General features: G+C 33.6%; 1 protein-coding gene across 1 annotated transcript; it reads right to left on the bottom strand.

Moving 5' to 3' along the window:
* Positions 1–1,939: 1,939 nt before the first annotated feature.
* On the bottom strand, positions 1,940–25,853 carry LOC114337722 (uncharacterized). Its single transcript, XM_028288243.2, has 4 exons — positions 25,740–25,853; positions 23,094–23,158; positions 7,932–8,203; positions 1,940–2,472 (listed from the first exon to the last, which is right to left on the bottom strand). Exons 1-4 carry the CDS (start codon positions 25,755–25,757, stop codon positions 2,174–2,176), a joined length of 654 nt encoding a protein of 217 aa, XP_028144044.1. The 5' UTR covers positions 25,758–25,853; the 3' UTR covers positions 1,940–2,173.
* Positions 25,854–27,587: the final 1,734 nt, after the last annotated feature.

Genomic DNA, 27,587 nt, shown 5'->3' with positions numbered 1-27,587 from the left:
GCCACATGTCAAATGTTTCTAAACTTATGCCACATATCTTCGTTCAAGATCCACGATTCAATATCAAAGAACAGAACGGAGAAGACGAAGAATTCTTATTTTTATATCAAAAGACAAGCCTATCTGGTTAATAATAGAGCGGCCCGGTCTAAATCAGCATTGATAATATCCAACGATTTCTTCTGTGTATGTTTTTTTCGTTTTAGCAGGATGTTTTGGAACCTGGATTTCAGACAATAATGATTAAACAGAAACAAGAAAATAAGAAAGTTAAAATATCTGGGACACGTAATGAGGGGACAGCGATATGAAATGCTAAGACTAATCAGACAGAGAAAGATAAGAGGCGGAAGGAGTATATTATGAAGGAGAGTGTCATAGTTAAAGAATGTAAGGGACTGGTTCAAATTGAGTTCTATAGAACTCTTCAGAGCAGCAGTAGATAGAGCAAAGATAGTGATGATAATATTCAATCTAATATTGAAACGGAGCCTGATCCGGTAGTTAATATATTGCCTTCTGATTCCTTTTTTTGTGGATTTATACAATAAATTCTTCATCTGAAAGTGTTTCTTCTCGCCAAATGCCTTGAATTAGCTCGTATATAGATCCGTACAACTTTACAACGCTTCTCCTCCATGTTTTAAGCAATCTGCTTTTTCAAGTTTTTTAATTGCCTGGGTTGCTTCTTCGTGTCGTATATTGGTTTTCTATTTCAGCTCTCTTACTTCAACTTCTATGTTTAATGGTTGCTAGATTTGTCGTTTAACCGTTGATAGAAATATTCCGTCCAGGTTATTAGGATTTCCTTGTCATCAGTCATAAGCTGTCCGCTTTTGTTTTGAAGGAAGTTTCCGGTTCTTGTTTGGTATACGGCCTTAAGTTCTGAAACTCCTTTACAGAATTGTCTTGGTTGTTCTTAAAATTTTCTTCTAAATGTCTGATTATTTGTTCCTGGTACATCTTCTTTTAACTATTCGTTAGTTTTCTTCTCTCCATTCGTGTCTGTTCATACCTTTCACTGTTTTAGTGCGAATGATTTTGTAGCATGCCCATTCTATGGTAGGGGAGCCCCAGCGATGATTTTTGCAGTAACTCAGCGCGTCAGATTATCATATGGGGAGAACCCTGGTACCCTGTAGATGCCTCTACCATATATTGGCTCTAAACACAGAGGAGTTCGTTACGGGGGCCGAAAAAAAAGTATCCTTAGAAAAACTCGAAATCGTCAGATTAAGATAAGATAAGTTAAGTACATGCAAAACAGTGTATATTTCAAATATCTGACGATTTGGGCGAGGTGTAAGGAAATGGGTGAAACAAAGTTTCACAAGAAAAAAGCGAATATTTCGCGAAATGAACGATATATCTAAAAACTAAAAAATACGTTCTCAATATTTGTCAAAAATCTATCGAATGATACCAAACACGACTGCCCACGGAGAGGGGGGGGGGGGTAAATTTAAAATTTTAAATACGAATCCCGCGATGTTTCGCGAAATGAACATCAGATTGAAAAACTGAAAAATACACTTATTCAATATGTTTAAAAAATTGATCGGATAGCACCAAACACGACCCCCCACGGATGTGGGGTGGGGGATTACTTTAAAATTTTAAATACGAGCCCCATTTTTTATTGCAGATTCGCTTTCCTTACGTAAAAATAAGTAATTTTTTATTTGAAACATTTTTCGAATTATGGATAGATGGCGCTATAATCGAAAAAAACGATTGTTGAAAATGGAAAATTAAATTAAAAATGGAAAGTCCCAATTAAATGGAAACATTACTTAACTTTTTTTGACTGCACATTTAGCATACTTTTCTCCCCTACTACTGGCAATGTTTCTTTCTCTTATGGATTTTAGGCAATCGCCATCCAAATAAAATGAATAAAGAAATAATAAAGAGAAAAAAGGGAATGTAATAAAAGGCATTTTAAAAGAGAAACATAAATAGCTTTATTAGGTACAGAGGTAATAGCTTAACAACTAATAAATAATATTATACAACAACCATAATATCTGCAAATATTTTTCGAAAATATCCTCAGTACTTTTTGCAGCTCCAAACACGAATATTCCCAAAAAACATTTACAATTATTACAACAACAAAAACAAAGAAGACTAGTCTTGGTACTTGTAACAAGAAATAATAACTACTTAGGGTTTATTCGTAGCCACCATGTCCTTCGCTTCCCGCACTTTCGTAACCGCCTCCTTCTGCTCCTAGGCCTCCACTGAAGTCGTGTCCTCCGTCTTGAGAGATGGAGTTCTGGTCGAAGCCGCCGCCGCCGTATGATCCAAGACCATGACTTGATGCTGAGTAATCGATACCCCCATCACTTAAGCCTGCTCCATGTCCGCCTAAGGCGCTTAAGCTTGCTCCGTGACCGCCTAAGGCGCTTCCTTGTGATTCAAGAGCATGGCCATAACCGTGACCTCCACCAATTCCTCCTTCTTGACCTCCTGAAATTATATCACAACAAAAATTAGCTCAAAAATGCATATTCAGTTATAATTTTAATTACTTTTCTTTAACTGTTACATTAGGGATGTAGAACAATCGGTTTACATATGTTTTATCGATTTCGAGAAGGCCTTTGACCAAGTCACTCATGACAAACTGATAGGTGACTTGAAACAGGTGGGGATTTGATGACCAATACCTCCGTATTTAAACCTGACCACAACAATTATTAAAACGAATCCAAAAAATAATAGAACAAAACAGAATACCACAAGAATGGAGATCAAGCATTCTAATACCTTTCTTCAAAAAGGGAGAAAAACCGGACCCGGATAATTACAGAGGAATTAATTTATTAAACACAGCACTAAAATTAACGACCAAAGTGGTAACAAACAAACTGAATAAAATTATAACATTAGCAGAAGAACAACAAGGTTTTAGGTCGGGAAGATCATGCACCAACGCTATATTTATAATGAGGCAGATTCAAGAAAAATCGTTAGAATACAACAAACCGGCATACTTATATTTCGTGGAACTTAAGAAGTCATTTGACAGGGTCAAATTAAAGGAAGTTATCCATTTATTGTACGCAAGAGAGGTACCTCTAGGAATAATTAAAACGATCGAAAATATCTACCAGAACAACATAATAAAAGTAAAAGTAGATGAATAACTAACTGACCCAATTGAAGCTGGCAATGGGATAAGACAGGGAGACTCCCTGAGTCCTCTCTTGTTCAACCTGATCATGGACGAAATAACAAAAAAGTAAGAATAAAAAAGGATACCAAATGGGAGAAAAACAATGTAAAATAATCTGCTATGCAGACGACGCAATACTAATCTCTCAAAGTGAAGATGATTTACAACGTATGCTGCACGAATTTAATATAACCGCTAGAAAATTTAACATGTTAATTTCTCCAAAAAAGACTAAATGCATGGTTATAACAGCAGATCTAATAAGGTGTAAATTAGAGCTGGAGGGTCAAATAATAGAACAAGTCATGGAGTTTAAATATCTAGGCATCACACTATGCAGCTACGAAAAGCTCGAAACAGAAGTGGAAGATCAGGTGAATAAAGCAAACAGAGCCGCAGGTTGCCTGAATGAAACAAGATGGAGAAATAAAAACATCGGAAAAGAAGTGAAAGACTGTAGAAGTGCAGATATACGAAGGAGATGCAAGGTGGACAACATTAATAACTGGATGAAAAGCAGAAGAGTAGAATGGAAAGACCACATAAGCCGAATGACAACAAATAGAGTAGTAAGGACGGCGAAAGACGGTTCCCCAGTAGGAAGACGATCAGTGGGAAGACCACGAAAAAGATGGAATGACAACTTACTGTAGGCACATTGAAAAACAGACAGAGTAATGTCTATATAAAAAGAAGAAGAAGAAGAAGACCTCCTTATTATAAAGAAATTGTATTGGCATCAATGTACAAACATACGAATTGGTCAGAACACAACGGAAGCAGTCGAAATACAAAGCGGAGTGAGGCAAGGTTGTATTTTATCGCCTCTACTTTTTAATATCTACTCACAATTTATTTTCAAAGAAGCCTTAGATGAAGATACAGACAGTAAAATTAACGGGATGAATGTCAACAATCTAAGATATGCACACGACACGGTATTGTTTGCCTCCAATGAAGAAGATTTGCAACGACTAATAAACAGGGTGACCGAAGTATGTGATGGATATGGGCTAAAACTTTATATTTCTAAGACAAACTTATGGTTGCCAGCAAAACCAAGTTACAACCAATGAACACCAGAAACAATAATGACATACACGGGTAAAACGAGATCTGATTCATTCAAAACAAAAAGGATGGAAAGACCGGAAAGACACTGAATGATTTAAAAAGAAGGGAAAATGGAACATTCCTATAAGCCACAAGCTAAATGACAGACGATAGGGTGGTCAAGATAACAAGAGGCAAATATAAACAAGAAGAATTGCCTAGTAAGGAGATAGAAGAATAAGTTATATTTGGTTTAAAGCCTTTTATAAAAAACTTATTGTCATATTATCAAAAATTGTCAAAAAAATGTACATGAACGGATATACAAGAACTAAAGGAGAGAAAATCACTAGAGAGCAGAGTAGTAGGCAGATTAAACAGTGTATGGTGACACAAAAATATAAGCAAACAAAAAATTTGTAATTACGAACAAAAGATTAATTATAATAAACATGGATATGTGAGGATGAAGTATGATGAAGGTTATGTAAAATATAAAAAGGAAAGATTAAGGATTAGCTACTCAATTGAAGAAAAAGGGACTATCTAGAGCAACGCAAAAATTGGAAAACTCAAAAGGAAGGAAGCAAAGAAGACGAAAGGTAGAACCCAACATTAGAACAGCAATAGGAACAAGAAGCTTTGATACAAACTGTGTCGAGGTAGAATGAGATGAAGAAGTCTAGATAAAGGCCAATGATGACAAACCTTTTGAAACAGTTGCGTCTTCTGTACTGGTTGGTGATATGATCCTATATGAGTGGTCTAGGTGAAGAGATATTTTTATAATATATAGATATACGATAAAGAACAAAACGAGATTAGAGAAATGTGAGGGAACAAAAAAAGGACCTAATGGAAAAATATGAAACAATAATACTGAATAAAGACTTGGGAGGGTTCCATACTAGTCAGCAAAGTAATTCTATTGTAAACCAATATTTTCAAAGACTGGACAATATCACAGAAATGCAGAATTTCAATAGATTATATCTTTTTAAAGAAGATTTCTTTTGAAATATTAATTCCAATGTAGATCTAAGACAAAAAATACTATTCACTTATGTCTGGTCTGTACTGCTATTTTGAGTATAAGCATATAGCATCAGAAAAAACAATTTTCTTATTTAGTAAATTTATTTAACAATATAAGTATAACAAAAAACAGGTACAAATTTAACTATATACAAACAAAAAAATAGAAAATGAGACACTAGTCACCTGCCTTTAGATTAGTTGCAAATTGTAGATTTTTGAACAGGCATATTTTTGTCTATTTGTTTGATACACATTTTAGAAAAAAACATTAACAATTGTTAGACGTATATTATTACCTCTCACACAGTATATTTCTTCTTAAACCATAAATTAGAATATAGGTGGATGATAAAAGAAAGAAATATATTTAAAATCATCTAAATGACCATTTAGATCATGACTGGTACAAAAAAGACCGGAAACGAAATTTTTGCTGAAATATTGAGGGCCCGGTACTTTATGTCTCGATTAACAGCCCGTTAGTTAACGGAGGTTTAATCGGGACCTCTTTAGGGCCTCTTGCGTTGTAATAAATTCAATTACAAGTATTATTATAATTATAAATAAGTATAATAATAATTATAATTGCATTTATTACAACGCAAGAGACCCTAAAGAGGTCCCGATTAAACCTCCGTTAACTAACGGGCTGTTTTTCGAGACATAAAGTACCGGGCCTACATGAAATATGAAAATGACGAATAAACAAGCTGTGTAACATACATAAATGAAAGAATAATGAAACAAAGAGGAAAACTAGTAGATATATTCGAAAGGAGTGAAGTTGGTAATAACATAATAAACAGCACAGCTGCAAAAAGTCGAAGTGACAGATACAAATTTTTTAAGTTATACAATTATCTACCAATTTGACTAAACTTAAGCTAGGTTTTTTATTTCTCACATTTGTTGGGTTTATACTTTATTTTAAGTATAGTAATTTTGGTTATAGTTCACCAAACCAAAGAATTTTTAAGTAATTGAATACAGTGCTAATTCACAAAAAGTTGTCTGTTTTAAACTAAAGTTTATTTTTAATCATATTTAATTTTAAGAATTTAAAACATTTAAAAGAAATTCTGTTATAAGAAGTAAAGACGAGACAACACTCAATATAACAACCGCTAAACGGCATTATATTCAATATAGAAAAGAAATCTATACACATAGGAATAGGACTACTAGATATTTTCTAGAAAATGTTGTGTCCAAACAAAAATATGATACATCTTGTATTCTGATCTAATATTTCTTCTTGGCCTTCTATCGTCCATTTTTGAATATATTCCTCTCAACTACTTCCATCGATCTCTATTTTGTGCAACATATTTTGTTTTTTGCTTCAATTTTTTCCGTCTATATTTTTGATCTCATCTACCCAATTCATCTCATGTCTTCCTCTTGGTAGTCTACATTTTTTGTAACATCTCCAATGTTGTATTGTGACATTTCAACGTAGCTCTTCTTGTCTAGCAGTGTGGGCTACTAAGCTCTATTTGAGTTTGGAATTTTGTGTTGTGATATCATCGACTTTGGTTTTTGAACTTACCCACACATTCCTCTTTAGATCTGACAGTCGTGTACCTAATATTGCCCTTTCCATTGTCGTTTATGTTGTGGCTACTTATTCATATTTGCATTGCTTAGGGTCCAGGTTCGACCAGAATTTGAAGGATACACTGGTCGAACACTTTGCTCCTCTATTGAGGTATTTTGAGGCCCTTAAGTATCCAGCTGAGAATACCAAATCCTACACATGCCAGTCTTGCTTATCTAGTGATTTCCGTACTTTGGTCACATTATAAAGAGGGACAGTAGAACCACTATCCGAAAAATTGGAAGTAAAATCTTTAGTCGGGCTTGGCGACCGCGCAATGTTCCCAGTCGCTTTTGCCCCACTCTCGCGTTGCTAGTCGCATAGAAACGTACGGGTTTTAGCAGGGAAAACCCGCATCCACCACTGGTGAATTACCAATTGCGTACTGCCGGTATTACTTCTTGAGATCAAAGTGCCGACATGGAAGAGGTTTTACTGTCCCTCTTTATACTGTGCTTTGGTTGTCTCTGTAAAATTTTAGAATTTGGCCTAGGTAGTTAATATATATTCTTAGACTTGTTCTCATTTCCAACTTATAGTTATACTTCTGAGGTCGTTTGTATTTGGCTTTTGTTTTTGATTTTGCCATATTCATTTTTAGACCGACTTATTGGAGCTGTATCTGTATCTGATTCATATAAAAATGTAGACACATTATATAATACATTGTTTTACTTATCACTCAAATTTTATATATTATTATAGGAAATATGTTAATTTTGTTACTAGTGAAAATTATAATGAACAAGTGCAATCACATTATTGTTATTTTCAAAACAAAGTGACCATATATTTTTGAGAAAGAAAACTGAGACCTTCACCAGTAAATGAGCACTGTAAATCAACAATAGGATGTTCTATAAATAGAAATACAAGAATTAAGAAATTAGGACAAATGAGATAAAGTTAGTTACAGTTATCTACAATATAATTTTCCTAGATTTCAGTCTAGAATATTTTCTACAAACATCTCTACACATTAGTCTGATACAAACATTAGTATAAAAGAAGAAGATTCCACCAGTTAGAAAGTGAAGTGAGTTAGATGTACGCTCTATCTACCTGCGTGCCCGATTTCGATTCCATGACCGCCTCCAATGCTGCCTCCTCCGATTCCACCTTCCCATCCGTGTCCGTGTCCGCCAAAATCACCGCCACCTCCACCTCCATGGGCTACAACTTCACCGTCGTCGATGCCTCCGGAGTAACCGATGACTTTGTATTCTTCTCCGCCACCGCCGCCGCCTCCTTCATGGCCGACGTGCTTGACGACTGTGTGGGTGTGGTGAATGTGCTTCACTTTGAATGGGACGTGGATGATGACTCGTTTGTGTCTAAAAAAATAACAAAAGAAAATAAAAAGATTGTTCTGAGTAAATAAATATTTTAGTATTTCAATGATTTCGAGAATGCATTTGACAAAGTTAAAATGAACTGTCTAAGAGTCTAAGCTCTTCACAGTGGAAAAAGGGGTTAGGAAGGGTTGCATACCGTTACCAGCATAATTTAACATAATACTCTGAAAATATCTTTAGAGAATCCCTGGATGAATCAGAACATGGTATTGTAGTAAATGACCAACTTATAAACAATATAAGATATGCAGACGATACAGTATTGCTAATAGATAATGCTCCAAAGGATGATGGATAATGTTGTCGAAACATAATACAAATACGCCTAAAACTCAATTGTTAGAAGACAAAAATAATGATCATTATTAAGAACATCAACATACCTAAACGCCCAAATTACAATAAACGATACACCGTTAGAAAGGGTGGAAAAATATGCTATTTGGGCTGCAATATTAAGAATACTTGGGATCATAGTTACGAAATAAAAACTCGTATTGAAAAGGCCAGAAGCTCTTTTAACAGCCTTAGAAAGATTCTCTGCAACTTATCTTTTAGTATCAATATGCGCATAAGAATTCTCAGATGTTATGTCTTTAGTGTCCTCCTCTACGGAGTAGAAAGCTGGAGTCTAACAGAAGATGCCATAAAGCGATTAGAAACATTTGAAATATGGTGCCACAGACGTAAGTTGAGGTGCTCATATATACACCACACAACTAACATAATGAATGAAATTATAACATTAGCAGAAGAACAGTGTCTTAGGTCGGGAAGGTCATACACTGACGCTATATTTATTATAAATTATAATAATGAGGCAAGTTCAAGAGAAATCGTTGAAATACAACAAACCGGCATATTTATGTTTCGTGGAACTTAAGAAAGCATTTGACAGGGTCACATTAAAGGACGTTATCTATTTGTTAAACTCGAGAGAGGTAGCTCTAGGAACAATTAAAACGATCGAAAACATCTACCAGAACAACACAATAAAAGTAAAAGTGGACGATGAATTAACTGACCCAACTGAAGCCGGCAATGGGACAAGACAGGGGGATTCCTTGAGTTCTTTATTGTTCAACCTGATCAGGGAGGAAATAATAAATAAAGTAAGAAAAAGCATACCAAATGGGAGAAAAACAACTTAAAATAATCTGCTATGCGGACGATGCAATACTATTCTCTCAAAGTGAAGATGATTTACAACGTATGCTGCACCAATTCAACATAATTGTCAGAAAATTTAACATAATAATTTCCTAACAAAACACAAAATGCATGGTTATAACAGCAGATCCAATAAGATGAAGCTGGAAGGTTAGATAATAGAACAAGTCATGTAGTTTAAATACCTAGGCATCACACTATCTAGCTACGGAAGGCTCGAAACAGAAGTGGAAGATCAAGTGAATAGAGCAAACAGAGCCGCAGGTTGCCTGAATGACACAATATGGAGAAATAAAAATATCGGAAAAGAAATGAAAATCAGAATTTACAAAACAGTCATCAGACCAATAATGACATACGCGGCAGAAACACGACCCGACACAGAGAGGGCAGAAAGATTGCTCGAAACAGCGGAGATGAAAACCTTTCGAAAAATCGATGGTAAGACTCTATGGGACAGAGCTAGAAGTACAGATATACGACGGAGATGCAAGGTGTATAACAGTAATAACTGGGTAAGAAACAGAAGAATAGAATGGAATGCCACATAAGCCGAATGACAACAAATAGGATAGTCAGGACAGCGAGACACGGTTCCCCAATAGGAAGACGATCAGTGGGAAGACCACGAAAACGATGGAACGACAACTTGCTACTAGGCACATTGAAAAAACAGACAGAGTCATGTTTATACAAAAAGAAGAAGAAGAAGAAGAAGAAGAAGAAGAAGAAGAAGAAGAAGAACTAACATAACTATTCTCCAGAAGCTAATAAAGACAAAGAAATTATTAACACCGTAAAGGACAGAAAATTGGCTTACTTCGGCCACATTCTGCAGAATTATAAATACTGACTTTAACAGTTGATTCTACAAGGAAAGATTGAAGACAAGAGAGGCCCTGGACGTAGAGCTATATATCCTGGCTGGCCAATTTTAGAAAATGGACTGATCTAATGTTAACTGATATATTTCAAACTGCTGTGAATAGAATAAGATGGGTTAATCTGATCGCCAACATCATTAGAAGATCGGCACCGTTAGAAGAGAAAGTGATTTAAAAATGATCTAAAATTTCTTTCTTGTCTAAGTTAACTGGGCATGTCTAAGTTAACTAGTATGTTTATATGGGATTAAGCTACAACCAACTGTAATGAAAATTACATTTTTCAATGCTGTTTGACGTTTCGTTTCTTCGAATCTTCTTTGAATGTTTCTTCTTTTTCTTCTTCTTCTTTTTCTTCTTCTTCTTCTTGTTTTGTTCTTTTTCTTTTTTTTCTTCTCCTTCTTCTTCTTTTATATAGGCAGTACTGCCTGTTTTTCTTCAACGGTGCCTTTCATTCTGCCCCTAAGTTGTCATTCCATCTTTTCCTTGGGCGTCCTATACTTCTTCTGCCTAACGGTGACTAGTCCCTGGCTATTCTTACTATCCTTGATTCAGACATCCTGCTTATGTGTTCACTCCACTCTTCTTTTCTGTTCTTTACCCAGGTATTTATATTGTCTACCCCACATATGCGTCTGATTTCCTCACTTCTTACCCTATCCTCCTTTTCCAGCAATCCTTCTTAAGATCTTCATTTCGTTGGTCTCCAGATGTCTTCGTGTTTTGCTTCTATCTGGTCTTGTTTCGGCCGTGTAAGTCATAACTGGCCTAGTAACTGACTTATATATTTGGGCCTTTATTTCCAATCTTAGGTGTTTGTTTTTCCAAATTGTGTCGTTTGGGCACCCGGCTTTAATTATTTGGTCTCTTACCTCTTTTTCGATATTCTTGTCAGCTGATAGATTAATTCCCAGGTATTTGTAAGTCATTACATGTTGCCTCGACACCTACGGGTATGAGAGGTTTTCGATTATGTATGTATGTATGTATGCACTTGTATAATTTGATTGTCTAACTCCAATTTGCATCTTGTAGGTTCTTTGGTTATTACTAAGCTTTTTGTTTTTAAAGATTATCTTAAGAATTGTAATATAATAATAGTCTCCCTTTTATACATCTATAGTTGTTTTGGTATTGTAGCAGGGTAGTCTGCCATCTCTAGAGCCCAGAATATACAAGGAATGTAACAGGGCCAGTGCTACGCTTCACCCGCCTATTAGTACCCCTGGTCTAGATGTTTCGATTTCCGGCCAGGGAATCAGACATCCTACCGCCTGAGCAATCCTAACCAATCTTAAAAATTGTGCAACAAATATAACAAAAAAGTTGTTTGATCGGTTATGTATTTTAAATATAACGAGTGACTTATTTGAGTGAAAATTTTTATCATGATTTAGAAAAAGTATTAGCATCTATAAAGAAACACGAACTCAATATTATCAAACAGGAAGACTCCTAAGTGTGGTTATGCTTAAACGCTTGTACGCCTTGAAGATGTAGGTATACAGACGACTACTAAGAATAAGCTGTGTCGACAGATTTAGAAATGAGGAGGTCCTTAGAACGCTGAACCAAACAACACAACAGTGGCGGATCCAGCAAGATCCAGCAGGATCCAGCATCGTCAAGAAGCTAAACTTCTATGAAAAATAAATGAATAAATGAATAAATGAATGTTTTTATAATCTTTATATATAACTTGGTTTGAGAGGATGAGGGGGGGGGCGATCGCACCCATCGCCCTCCCCTGGATCCGCCACTGCAACACAACTTGTCAATATAAGAAAGAGAGGCAAGCTAAAATACTGCGGTCGTATTAGAAGTCACCCTGAAAAACATGAACTTTTACATCTGATCACTCAGGGAAACATCCAAGGTAAACGTGGTCCTGGTAGAAGAAGAACATCATGGCTGAAGAATCTGACAACGGTACGGCAATTCGACTACACCATTATTCATAGCTGCTGTCAATAAAATCACAATAGCGAATATGGTAGCCAACATTATATACAACGATTGATAACGGTCATGGAATTAGAAGAAGAATGTAATCATACAGTGGATACCTTGAGAAAGCAAGAGATGATAAGGAAGAACACACATGCGATGAGGAGATGACCTCAAATAATGCACAGCCGCAGTTGGAAGGATAAAACAAGAAATGGAGAAGGAATTTCTTAAATATCTTGTATCCAATATTGTTTGAATTTAGCTAATATAAACAGGTATACAATCACATTCTTTGTAAGAACTTAAATCATGTAAGGACACTATTGAGTTCAGAGAAAGGAAAAGAATCATTCATAAAAATAATAACTATTCGAAAAAAATTGCAACTTGTCTCTTGTAAAAGATTAAAAAACAATTTAACTCTTAGGTTCTTTGAAGATAATTACTAATTATATTAATTTAAATGACTGATCATAAAATGAACGCTTTCTCTGAGCATTTTATGACAAAGCAGCAAAAAATACCTTTTTCTTCATCCGCAATTTACTTAATTTGCAGTAATAAACAACAAATAGCACCAGATGTCGATCTTGAATAAAATATCTCTTTGTTGTAATCAGGGCCGGAACTACGGCGCGGCAGGGGGGCACGTGCTCCAGGTGGCAGATTTTAGGAGACGCCAAGTTTATTATAATTTTTTTTTCAAAATGATAGTACCGTAATTAATATTGTTTAATGCTATTTGATTTTGTTGCAAGATTCATAAACTGCAAGGTTAGATGCGGTCGAAGCTGTGTATAAACAATATGGTAAAGCTCTGCAGTCTCTAGAGGATCTTTAAAACCACGATGTCTAAACACCTCAAACTAAGAGTGAGGCCTGCTCCCTTTTGAATATTATAGGTAAACTTGAATTCATCGTTTTGACATGTTTCTGGCATGCTTTCTTGAAAATCTAACAGTAGATATGGCTGCCCGGAACTTTCAAGGTCTTTTAACGCTCTTGAAGTCTCGCAGAGAGTTTGCTCTATCTGAGGCCTTTACTGAGTTAAATGCTTAGCACGAATGATCTATCATATGAGTACTCAGAAAAAGACAAAGAAAAGGGAAAAATGTCTGATGAATGCGTGGCGATGAAGTTCCAACAAGTGAACAAGTACTAAAAATGTGTACCAAAGAGGTTATTGACCTGATGAAAGAAATGCAAACAAAAGATCTAAAAATGAAAGCAAAAGATTTGGAAAATATCTACACTTCTAATCTCAACATTGAAGAATCTAAATTTGAAATAGACATTTTCAAGCACCACGCTTTATCAGTTGACGAAGATTTAAAGAAAGCCACATCAAAAGAAACGTTAAGTCTTATTTATAAAAATAAACTAGAAGAAGGCTACAACCAAGAAGGCTACACAAGAAGTGCTCACTACGGAGACCAAAGGATTGTATCCTCGCTATACATTATTTTAAATGCGAGAATTCACGAATATAAATACCAGGAAGCGAGGGTCGGAACGAGGATACAATCTTTTGGTCTCCGTAGTGAGCACACCGTAACCTTACTACTGCACTGAGAATGTTTCTCACGTTGCCAGTTATTATGTCATCTGTAGAACGAAGTTTTAACAAACTTAAAATCATTGAAAACTACATGAGTACAATGGAAGTGTATTAATGTAATAATGAAACATTTATTACTTACAATCAAACGGCCAAAATCAAAATAGAAGATCAGTTAACTGATAAAATTGCAATAGAACGAGGAATGCGACAGGGCTGTATTTTATCTCCACTACTGTTCATATTTATTCTGGATGGGTATTTAAGGAAGCTTTAGACGGTTGTGCCAAAGGAATATTAATAAACGATGAATGGCTGAAAAACCTTATGCAGATGACACCATAGTTTTTGTCGATAATCTGAATGAATTACAGATATTAACAAATCGTATAACAGCCGTCAGCAACAGATACGGACTAGCTCTTAACATAAAGAAGACAAAATTTATGACAATTAGTAAACAAACAATACTAGACGCTCAACTTACAATCAACCAACAGAATATCGAAACAGTCGAGCAATACACGTATCTCGGCACCAATTTAAATAGCGAATGGGACCACTCAACAGAAATTAAACAGCAAATAATAAAAGGAAAAGCAGGGTACGTTAGAATTATACCCATTTTCAACAGTCGAGACATATTAAAAACAAAATACCGTCTGTTGAAATGCTACACATTCACAGTTCTGCTCTACGGAATAGAAGCGTGGACACTAACTGTTGCATCTATGAATCGGCTCGAAGCTTTCGAAGTGTGGTGTTATAGGCGCATCTTACGTATGTCCTGGGTTGACCGAATTACTCATGGGGAAATCCTGCGTAGAATGGGGAAAGAGTGTGAAATTGTCATGACCGACAAAATTAAAAAATTGAAATATCTAGGACATGTAATGAGAAATCAAGAACGTTACGGCCTTCTCCAACTGATTGTCCAAGGGAAGGTAAATGGTAAGAAAGGACCAGGAAGAAGACGCATTTCCTAGCTTCAAAATTTACGAAAGTGGTATAACACGACTACCACTGAACTGTTCCGCGCTGCGGTAAACAAAGTCAAGATAGCCAGGAAGATCGCCAACATCCGGAACGGATAGGCACTTTAAGAAAAAGAAGTGTATTAATGTAAGCGTTTTTCATAAAGAAACATTTTTTAATAGTATACACAGGAATGTGTGCAATTTCAGCTACCGCATATAAAAATAGCTTACAGAGGTATTATTCTATGTTGGAAGAGGGAGGGGGCAGCAAACTGATCTTTGCCCCCTCTGAAAAATCACCTAGTACCAACTCTGTTGTAATTATAAAACAGCAGAAGTCATCAAGCTAGCAAATGATTTAATGTATTGAGAAATAATTATTATTCATAATTCAACTGCTTTAGTGAAAGTGATCTGGACAGCATCAAAAAAGAAATTTCGCTTTCTAATATAGCAATTAATTAGAAGTTTTCGCTCTGAATTTTTAATAACTTTATTGTATCTGCTGGACTGTCACGGTCACTTCCCATTTCGGTTGACTAAACTTGTAACATTGCAGATACATGTAAACAACTTTCTTCCTGATCTTACATCTATTTATTATATTAATATATGTGGTTTATAATTTTTAGATGTCGCAGATTGAAAGTATATGTTTAAAACTATTATTTTGCGATACAATGTTGACATCTGCCACTTATAGAGAGTTTCTAATGACATGGACATTCAGTCTGTTGCTGACATGTGTAAATACTATTGAGAAATTTATTGATATGCACAACAAGCCGCTATACTAGGAACCAGGGCATTTTTATAATAATATACAAACTTAAGTACATATACAGTACGTAAATCGTTCAGCTGGACATAGGGAATATCATTGAGATAAGTGTGGTAACTAACTGTGCTAACCTGTGTTAGTTGAAGCTTCAATTCAAGTACGAGTTTCTGGTGCAATAGAGCTGTTGCTCGAATGCTGAGAAAGAATTAGAATGAGTGAGTTTGGAAGCAAGGCTGTCCATAAATAAATCAAAAACAAAGATTATCATTAACAGACAAGGCGAAAACGGCGAGTCCGTTGGAAAAAATATTCCCATGAGATTTTTTTGCATAATCACATTCGTGAGATACCCCAGAATATGGTTCAAGAAGTCGCCCACGCGAAAAGTGGTCCAATTTTTTTAACAATTTTTTTAAATCAAATTACAAAAATCATTATTTTCGGCCCGGAATTTTTTTTTAGGTTTTTGGACCATTCCCGACAGAAAAGGTCTCTTGTAATTTTTCTCTAAAGTTCATCGTGTTCGAGTTATAAACAATTTAAAATTTGAAAAACGCGAAAATGGCTATTTTTAAGACTTAATAACTCGGTTAAAAATTATTATGAAAGTCAGAAAGTGACTAAATCAAATTTAAAGCCCCCCCCTTCATGATCCTGAAGAAATTTGTGTCATTAATTTATTACTAACCTGTTATTTTAAATTATTAATAATTAGTGGTAAGATCGTATTGACGCGGCTGTAAATGTGAGTGCGAGTGAGATGCGCCATTGGACTGCCTGAATGGCATCTCTTTCGCACTCATCATGGACGGCCGCCTAATACGTGCATGGCGCTCATTATTTTTATTTAAAAATAACAGCTTAGTAATCAAATAATGACAAAAAATTCTTCAGGATCTTGTAGGGGAGCTTTAAACTTTGATTTAGTCACTTCTGACTTTCATAGTAATAAATTTTAACCGAGTTATTAAGCCTTGAAAATCGCCATTTTTCGTTTTTTTTTTTAATTTTAAAATGCTTTTACCTCGAAAACAATTAACTTTATAGAAAAATTATAAGAGACCTTTTTTATCCAGAATTGTCCAAAAAACCTAAAAAAATAATTTATTCCGGCCAAAAATATTGATTTTTTGCAATTTGAATAAAAAAAAATGTTAAGAAAAATTTGGGCCACTTTTCGCGTGGGCGACTTCTTGAATCTTATTCTGGAATGTCTCATGAATGTGATTATGCAAAAAAATCTCATGGGAATATTTTCTCCAAAGAACCCGCCGTTTTCGCCTTGTCTATAAGTTAATTTTGCTTTACTGTTTAAAATATATTTTATTTAAAAACTAAATTCAAAATTAAACAGGCACAGTTTTCCCATTCCTTAGTCCAAAAATATTTACTACATAGCCATGTTTCGACGTTTATTTGTGTCAGCCGAAATGAATTGTCAATTTTGAGGTTAATGCCCCTTGATCCTAACAACCATATTGTCATCGAGAGAGCGTAGTTGCCACAGTCATCTCAATGTATATTCCCTATGTCCAGCTGAACGATTTACGTACTGTATACAAAATTGTTAACGACTCTAAAGGACCCGATGAACAATATTGCTTCCTTCACTTCTGTTTTGTACTTTTCTGTTCCAGTCCCTTACCTTCAGGTGTTTAAGGTCTTCCTCCACTTTATTAATAGGTACATATCGTTCAGAGTATAACTCAAGTTAATTTTTTTGGCGGTAATCAGCTAGTGTAAGCCAGTTATGGGAGTTAATGATTAGTAACACCAGAAAAGACACAGAAAATTAATTTGAAAACATAATATCAATGACGCTCAAGATTTACGGATTAATTTGACAAGTCAATCTGCCTAAATATGCAGCTGATTGGGTAAATAAGAAAATATTATGCTATTGCTAAAACTATAACCTATATTGAACTTTATCGATCCATAATTCCATGAACGTTATCATCGATCATTGGATATCATATCGGCTACAATATTCACTAGTGTGACTTTAGACTCTAGACTTTGGATTTTTCAGCCATGATATTCTTCTTCTACCAGGACCACGTTTAGATTGGATCTTGATCTTATTCTGAATGATCAGATTTTTTTAGGGTCTCATAATATGTCCGAAGTATTCCATCTTGCGTCTCTTTATTATATCGACCAGTTATGTTTTTAAGTTCAGCCTTCTAAGGACCTCCTCATTTATAACTTTATCAACCCAGCGTAGTCTTAGTAGTGGTCTGTATACCCATATCTCAAAAGCTTCCAAACGTTTAAGCATAGCCTCACTTAGAGTCTACACTTTCACTCCATTCAGTAGAACTGGAAAGATATAGCAATAAATGTCATTCGAACGCGAACATCAATAGCAAGATGTGGTGTAAAGTACGTTTCTCATTCTTAAAAATGAAGCCCATACATGTTCTACTTTTCTTTTAATTTTCAGCGGTTGAATCCCAGCTCTCATTGATATTACTGCCGATATACACTAGTTTCTGTAGTCTCCAGTATCGTATCTCCGACTTTTATACCGTCATCTTGTATATAATTTTGTTTGCTAACTATCATATATTTAGCTTTTAATCCATAGGTACTGATCATATGTTTGTTTTATTTGATTCATTAGACTTTGAAGGTCTCTTTTGCAGTATTGTCGGCATATCTAATATTGTTCACGGTTACTCCATTCCCCACCATAACTTCTCTTGTCTCCATTAAGGCTCCCTTAAATATTTCCTCTGAATACAAGTTAAAGAATAACGGCGATAGTTTTCAGCCTTGTCTCACTCCTTCTTTTTATATTTATTTCATCCGACAGTTCGTGTTTAACTTTTATTCTTGTGCCACTTGGTGCGAGTATAGATTTATTTACAATTCGTAAATTTTTATCGACCAATCCAACTGTTTTCAAAAATTTCTATCATTTTGTTATGTCGCACCTGTTCAAAAGCCTTTTCAAAATCGATTGTACAGTTGTATACATTTTGATTTATATTTCTGCATCTCTGTATTAGTACTAATTTGGATACTCTACAAGGCTTCTCTCGTACCCGGATACTGTAGGAAGATCTTCAAAACATGATTCATCAGATCTATTGTCCGATAATTACTGCCTGTCTTTATACTATGTTTGGTATTATCACAAATGTCGACTTTAGCCAATCAGTTGGTAATATCCAATTTAAGGCTAGACTGGCATAAAGAGTGTGCTTTTCCATTTTTTGTTGCTTGTCTTGCTTATGTAACCTCACTTTCTGTTATATATGGATCTGTTATAGCAATAGGTGTATATAGTGTTCTACTCTTTTATCTTCAAACAATTCAGAAATGTATTTTTGCCATTGTTTTAACTGTTCATTGATATCTACTTTTGTGTGTTTGCTTTGTCTTCTAAACTTTGGGATACTTGTTTCTGTTTGTTTCCGGCGATCTGTTTTAATTTAATATGCAGATGAAATGTACTTATCGTGTTTCTATTCATATTGTTAATTTCGTTGCATTGTTTAATATAGCATTGTGTTTTCGCATTATTTTCTGCCTGATTATTGCGTGGATCCTCTTGTATTCGTTTTTATCTTCATTTCTGACCTCAATTCTTTGGTCCATGAGTTTCAGTATTACTTCTGTCATCCACCCTTCTTTTCTTCTTTGTTTTACTGCACTCAAGTTTATTTTCTGAACGGTCTTTAATATATCTTTAATTTTCGTCCTGTTTTTTCCTCAGTACTTGTCACAAGAGGATATTATCAGACATCAGAAATAATATTAAATATATGTCAAATAAATTTAATAACATACTTATAGGCAATGACTTTGTTGGCACACTAATAAAATAATAAAAAAGACATTCGTTTCAACCAGAATACATTATAAATTTATTAAGTAAACAGTTTACTTCAAGCACAAGCAAGAAGCATTACTAAATCATTCAAAGATTACAAAGTTACAAAATGTTTGAAAAAAAAAGTCCTGAGGAAGATATTTGGACCTCTTAACAAAAACGGAGCAAGGATATCCAAGCACGCCCATGAACTCTACCAACTGTTCAAAGAGACACCGATCTCAGAATTGGTTAAACTTTAGAAACTTCGATGAGCTGGTCATGTACTAAGAATGAAGACCAAAAAGAGCCCTAGATAGTAAAATATAGGATGTAAGACCCAAAAGAAAAACTATGGAAAAGGTGAAAGGATAAAGGGGCAAGGGATGTTCAAAATCTTCTAGACGTGAGAACCTGGAGACGATCAGCATGGGATCTGCAAGTTTGGAGGCACAGTTTTGAAGAGTCCAAGGTGATTTGGGCTGTAGCGTCATTGGAGAGAGAGAGAGAGAGAGTAGTTACAAAAATGCGGTTTAATGCTGCAAACTTATTTTTAAAATATTTTTTCTAGTAATTTAATATCTAATACAGTCTTTAAACCAAGGATTTGTATTTGTGAAAGTAATTCTGCGGGAAATTCGAAACAAAAAAGTTGCCAAGAAACAAAAATTATAATATAAAAGATCAAGACATAATGTAGGTACTACTGCGTATAGGTATGTACTGATTCGCAAGACCTGAAAACTCAATAAATCTTGATAAAAGCATTGACATCATATCTTAATAACAGAAGCAAAACAAAGACAATATTTTTAAGAACTTGTAGAGCCACAAGACGGGAATTAATAAATAATATAGATATTAAGAGACGTATAGAAAAGTTCCGATATAATCGATTTTATAGAGAACTTTTTTGGAATTTAGTCACTGTAACTACAAAAATATTTTCTTGTACAAAATAATAGATTATTTCATTCATAGGAGATTATGACCAATAGAAAGCTACAGACATGCAAATTAAGGTGATAATTTTTGATAATCTCCCGTCGTTAAGCATATTACGTCAGATGCCCTTCGTTGCTACGAAAAAATACATTCAGTGACATTAATGACAAATGTTTTATTAAAAATTATAAAAGTGATGACTTTCAACCGTCAAATACATATTTATAACAACTGTGTGTTTAATTTCACTAATTGGTACTTACATATATAAATTACAATAAAATTTTGGTTTTGCACAGTTTTATTCATGAAATAATCGCAACAAATTACACTCGAACTCTAAAATTAATATAGAATTTTTGCCCTCGTGACACTTTGACATAATTTCACTCGCCTTCGGCTCGTGAAATTAAAACTGCCAAAGTAGTCTGGGCTGATTATCGGAGAATAGGCCATTTTTGGGAAAAGTTATTTACCAGCAATTTTATTGCTGGAATCGAATCTTATGATTGTATATATTAATAATATAGATATGCAAAGTCCGCAGATAGTGTGCTACTTTTTTTATAAACAAAATGGCGCCCGAAAATCGTGTTTTTTTTCAATTTTTGCTCTATAACTCCAAAGATTTTAACTTTACACCAAAAACACCCAAATAAAAATTCACCGCAGTTAAATTCTGCATAGAGACGTGTTTTTTCCGATTTACTTCGAGACGAAAGCTTTCCCCGTAAAAAGCGGGTTTTTCCAACAAAATCATTAATTTTCAACTAAACTTTTAGGTAGGTTAATCAATAATTAAATAACTTGGTAACGTAAAAGCCCTTTCCGAATATATTATAATTCCAGAAGCCGATGGAAACTGAATGAACAGTTTAGCAACAACTGAAATGTTAATTTAAAATTTACGGTCGCTATAATAACGACAATAATTACGATGCATAAGAATAACTATGATTTTTTCATAAAAATACACTATACCTATCTAATGTACTTTACAGAATTAAAATTGGACTATTTAAGCGGCCTCAGGAATATTTTAAAATTATAAACAATTTTTTGGCTTATAAACAAATAGAATATCTCGGGAAATATTAAATTAAATTAAATTGTGAAAACGGTATTCGAAAGACAGCGGCAGGACGCTTCTTTTAAAAGAAAAAACGTTTAATTATGACGAGTGGTTCCTGAGATACAACCGGTCAAAGTTGACCGAAATTTACGGCAAAGATATAAACAATAGGATCATAATTTTCAAACCATCACCTTTTTATTTTTGTCCTCTTTCTCCACACCAATTTTCATATCTTTAAAATCCTCATAACATATATTATTATAATAAAAACTATCGATAATACGTGTGAAAATTGCCAAAAATAGCAAAATTCCAATCAAAAATTAGGTTGGAGAAAATGTAACCCTCAAAGTTCAAAATCGGTATACGTTAACAAAATGCATTTTCTCGGCTTCCCAAGGAGCAGTTTCCTTCATTCTTTTTTTGTTCCCAAGTAACTCGAGTAGAGCCATCGAACTAATGCATTATTAAATGTCAAACTTGCTTTTGTTTTGTTATAATAGATTAAATTATTTATAAGAACAGAAAATTACATATTTTTTCCAGTTGTAGGCTTTTCTTTAGATAAACTTACTACAAGTGTACCTTTTAAAGTTAAAAATATAAATATTCTCATTTGAAAGCTGTATAATTATTTAAACAATTTTTATTTAAACAAATTAAAATATTGTGTTATAATAAATAATTTAATTTGTTATAACAAAACAAAAGCAAGTTTGACATTTAATAATGCATTAGTTCGATGGCTCTACTCGAGTTATTAGGGAACAAAAAAAGAATGAAGGAAATTGCTCCATGGGAAGCCGCGAAAATGTATTTTGTTAACGTATACCGATTTTGAACTTTGAGGGTTACATTTTCTCCAACCTAATTTTTGATTGGAATTTTGCTATTTTGGCAATTTTCACACGTATTATCGATAGTTTTTATTATAATAATATATGTTTTGAGGATTTTAAAGATATGAAAATTGGTGTGGAGAAAGAGGACAAAAATAAAAAGGTGATGGTTTAAAAATTATGATCCTATTGTTTATATCTTTGCCGTAAATTCTGGTCAACTTTGACCGGTTGTATCTCAGGAACCACTCGTCATAATTAAACGTTTTTTCTTTTAAAAGAAGCATCCTGCCGCTGTATTTCGAATACCGTTTTCACAATTTAATGTAGTTTAATATTTCCCGAGATATTCTATTTGTTTATAAACCAAAAAATTGTTTATAATTTTAAAATATTCCTGAGGCCGCTTAAATAGTCTAATTTCAATTCTGTAGAGTACATTAGATAGGTACAGTGTCTTTTTATGAAAAAATCATAGTTATTCTTATGCATCATAATTATTGTCGTTATTATAGCGACCGTAAATTTTTAATTAACATTTTAATTGTTGCAAAACTGTTCATTCAATTTCCATAGACTTCTGGAATTATAATATAAACGGAAAGGGCTTTTACGTTACCGTAGGGCAAAATTGCTGGTAAATAACTTTTCCTTGTATTTTGCTAATTAGCCCAGAGTAAAGTGACACTCGGGAAAAACTCAATAATTTTAGAGCTCTTGTGCAATTACTACTGATAATTTTTGTCAGATTTTATAGGTAGGTAGCTATGTGCATATTGTTAAAAAGCTGACCTATTAAGTTGTCTTAATAAATTGAATCACCAATCATTAATCATGCAAATACAAATTATTAGGAAGTGATATACTTACTCTCCTCCTCCGTGACCACCTGCTAAACAGAGTCCTAGAAGGGTTAACACAAGGAATGAAGCAATCTGAAATACAAAAAATTTAACAATAAGAGACTATTCACTATATTTGCGGTCTTACAATTTTTCTTTCTCTTATAACCGTTGTTAGTTTAATTTAATTTTCAAAAGTAAGGGTTGGTGAAACAATATAAAGAAATATGAGTCAACAAAAACAGTAAAATAGTAAGAGACAAGCAGGTTAAAAAGATGTATTACAAAGAGTGGACAAATTCAGAAAATCGCTTTCAAATTCAAAATCTGAGAAACAAGGAAGCTCATCTCCTAAATTAATTTACGACATCGCCTTGGAGATACTCTTGATCCAAGTAAATGCTGGTCTTTCTCGTTTTTGATTTCTGGGGTATATTCTAGCACTTTTTGGGGATTCTTTTTCACCCATTCGTCTTACGTGTCAGTGCCATACTGCCTGTTGTCTTTTTATGTCATCTATGGTCCTAGTCTAGATCTTCTTGCTGGGTCCCTAGATAATGATAGTTGAAAGACTGATAAGTTTGTACACACTTTAATGAATAAGGGAAATGAAAATGTAGTATATCAAAGTGTGTAAATAATTTATTTCTCTGAGCGCTTTCGACATAAACGTCATCATCGGAGCTAATGGTCAAATAGTAAAAAAGTAGCGCCACATAGAGGTGTAATCATGTGCATCTTATGAATATAAATGTGATTTTTGATTGTAAATGCTAACTTCTTTGTCCTCCGTACAACACCAAACAGTAGAAAACAGAAAAAATGGCCACATACACGTTGCACAAACACATAAAAACTTTTTTCATGGTATGGGTGTAGGTATCACTCATCCATTCTTGGCGTAGTAGAGACAGTCAGCTGTCTCTACTACTGTAGAGGTCAGTCAGCTGTCTACTAGGCCAAGAACGGATGGGTGATACCTACACCCATACCATAAAAAAAGTTTTTATGTGTTTGTGCAACGTGTATGTGGCCATTTTTTCTGTTTTCTACTGTTTGGTGTTGTACGGAGGACAAAGAAGTTAGCATTTACATTTACAATTAAAAATCACATTTATATTCATAAAATGCACATGATTACACCTCTATGTGGCGCTACTTTTTTACTATTTGACCATTAGCTCCGATGATGACGTTTATGTCGAAACCGCCCAGCTAAAGAAATAAATTATTTACACACTTTAACATACTACATTTTCATTTCCCTTACCCTAGATAATGTATCTCAGTGGCTACTAATTTAGCGTTGTGCTTCTTGCTTAATGGCCAGAAGACTTCAGTCCATAGATTAATACTGGTTTTAATGTAGTTTGTGTGTAAATTCGTTTTTATTTTTTGTTCTTATATTTCTTTACCGCAGTACCGAATTCAGGGCTCCTATCACTTGTCTTCCCTTTGCTATCACTTCTTTAATAGTTTTTCCTGTACTCGTTAGTTTTATTTCCAGAGATACATATTCATCAGTTAAAAATAATTCTATCGTTCATAGAAAGACAATAGCTAAGTTGATTTTGGAACCTGCAACGTTTGGACGCCACTAGGCCATATGGGATTCTGCAGTTACGAAAAAATGTTGAAGAACAGACAGAAAAGAAGATACGTTTTTCAAAAAAAAAAAAACAAAATAAAAGTAATTAGCAAAACTCAAAAAAATGAAGTAAAAAATTAATAATTACTGAATAGAATGTCTTGTATAGATCTTTGAATTTTTGACGTAGGTATAAATTAACAATTTTAAAGTTAATAATTTAGTATTTGGGAACAAATGCAAACTTTTTCATAGTGAAAATCAACAATAATGAAAAAATGATGAACAATTGGATGTTTGTTTGTTCAAAGATATGGCATCTGACGAAAAACTGGAACCGGTATGTTAACAAATATCAAATACAAAGTAAACCATACTCCAATGTCTTAGTAACAATAGTTGTGGCAGTAATATATTATCAAAATATCTAAAAATAGCAAGGCACCTGGTCCAGGAAATATTCTTGCTAAATTAACTGGAATAAAATAAAAGAAAAAAAAACAAAAGCACTTCTGACTAATGAAGAACATTTAGAAATATCAAGCAATTATAGTTTTTAATGTTGTCAAAATGACAAAAAAAATACATATTTTTATATACTTTTTTATTTGATATGATTCAGAAAACCGTTTAAAATCAGAAAATAACTGGAAAAATTTCGGACTTTTACTAACGTAGACTCTGTATGATACTGATACATTTTTATTTAAAAAAGCTACTAAAAAGTGATTATAATTTAAAAAATCTCTAATAATCAGAAAAAGTACCGTGAAATTGATAAATAACATTGCAAAACAGCAGAAAATATTTAATAAATAAAAATTATTGCAAAATACCTACGTTTTATTAAAAAAACTACCGAAAAGATGATTACAATTAAAAAAAAATATCTAATTATCACCGTTAAATTGATTAGTTGAAATTATCACCATAAAAAGTACCGTTAAATTGATTAAATTACACAACAGCAGAAAATATTTAATAAATAAAAATTGATGCAAAATTAATGCAAAATCTAATAATACACCATTAAATTTTAACGGATTTTTTTGTCTCTAATTAATTATGTATAATTCGCACACTTACCAAAAAACGAGAAGCCATGGTGTGAGTATGTGACTATAACACTAGCTTTTGGCTAGATTTGCACTGAACTAAATCCAAAAGTGTTGTGAACTTTCAAGTTCGCCTCTCTCTATTTATATGTCTCATTTTTTATGATTAGATGAAAGGGAAAAGATTCATAATGGTGGAATCATGAAAGTAGATGAAAAATGCACCGAAGCATTTACCCTGGGCAGATTCAAAGAGTCAACGAGTGTATCGAAATTATAGTATTATAATTATTCGGTCTGGAATTTGCACATTTTCGAATCTTGTTATTTGCGCTAAAGGTGTGTGTTAATGAGTTTGTAGATTAACAGGATCTTTAATTATTTTTGCATTGTACCTATCATTTTGTTTAATAAATAGTTTTATGAAGTAATTATTGTGCGCAAAATATATTATACAGTCGAATTCGCTTATTGGAATAGCCTTCGTGCCAGGCAAAAGTATTCCTATAAACAAGATATTCTAATAACCGATCATTGGTGGCTAGTAGAAACATTTCGGGACCTCAAATTTCTATTCCTTAAAGAGGGATATTCCTTTAACGGGTACTTTAATAAGCGGGTTCGACTGTATTTTTATATTTTTTCTACAACCGTGTTAAAAATGCAATTTTTGAGGCTACTTTAAGGCTACTTTAAGGCACTAGTGCTTTAAAATATTTTTAAGGCACTGCAATTCGTATTGACTGTATAGACAATTTTGATGTAATGTCAAAAAAATATAAAAATGGAATGTCAGTCAAGTTCAAGTAAAAGTATTTGTAGATATTGTCCTGTAATTACGTTTGTAGAAAAAATATTGTATGATATGCGTGTTAAAAAGTACATGTTTAAGGCACTCATGTGAATTGCAGAATTCGCTATCGCTCATTCTGCAAACTTTCACATGCGTGCCCTAAACGTGTACTTTTAACACTTATATCATAAATAACTATTAATTCAGACGTGTTGTTTTTAGTTAAATTTAAAAGTTATTGAAAATTACTTATAGTCTGGGCTGATTATCGGAGAATAGGCCATTTTTGGGAAAAGTTATTTACTAGCAATTTTATTACTGGAATCGAATTATAAGATCCTATAAATTAATAATATAGGTATGCAAAGTCCTCAGATAGTGTGCTACTTTTATTATAAACAAAATGGCGCCCGAAAATCGTGTTTTTTTAATTATTGCTCTATAACTCAGAAGATTTTAATTTTACAACAAAAACATTCAAATAAAAATTCACCGTGATTAAATTCTGCATAGAAACGTGTTTTTTCCGATATGCTCGGATGAAAATTTTCCTCGGAAAATGCAGGTTTTCCCAACAAAATCTCTAATTTTCAAATAAAGTTTTAGATAAGTAATTATCTACCAATAATTAAATAATTTGGTGACTTAAAAGCCTTCTTGGATTAGATTATAGTTCCAGAAGCTGATGAAAATTAAACGAATATTTTAGCAACACTTCAATTGTTAATTAATAATTTACGGTCTCAATAATAACCAAAATAATTATGATACACTGATCAAACTTTGAAATCTTATAAAGATGAGATGTCTATTTAACATTTTGTCGACAAAATATTAGACCAATCAAGTTAGTAAAAAATAAGCCGTTTTTCGACATAATTGAAAAGACGAGGTTTGACAGTTGAAATGTGTAGTATGAGATATTACAAAATGGCTACCATCTTGGGATTCATCAATTTTTTAGTGGAACATTTTTTAAATAAACAATCAAAACGTCAAACTTAGTTTTTTGCTCATAACTTAAAAACTTGTTTATTTAGAAATTTCACGTCCACAAGTAACTTTTTCAGAAAAAAAGATACATCG

Source organism: Diabrotica virgifera, chromosome 5 (assembly GCF_917563875.1).
Source record: "Diabrotica virgifera virgifera chromosome 5, PGI_DIABVI_V3a".
NCBI classification, from domain to species: domain Eukaryota; kingdom Metazoa; phylum Arthropoda; class Insecta; order Coleoptera; family Chrysomelidae; genus Diabrotica; species Diabrotica virgifera.
The sequence above is the reverse complement of the archived record's forward strand: the minus strand, read 5'-3'. Positions and strand labels throughout refer to the sequence as shown.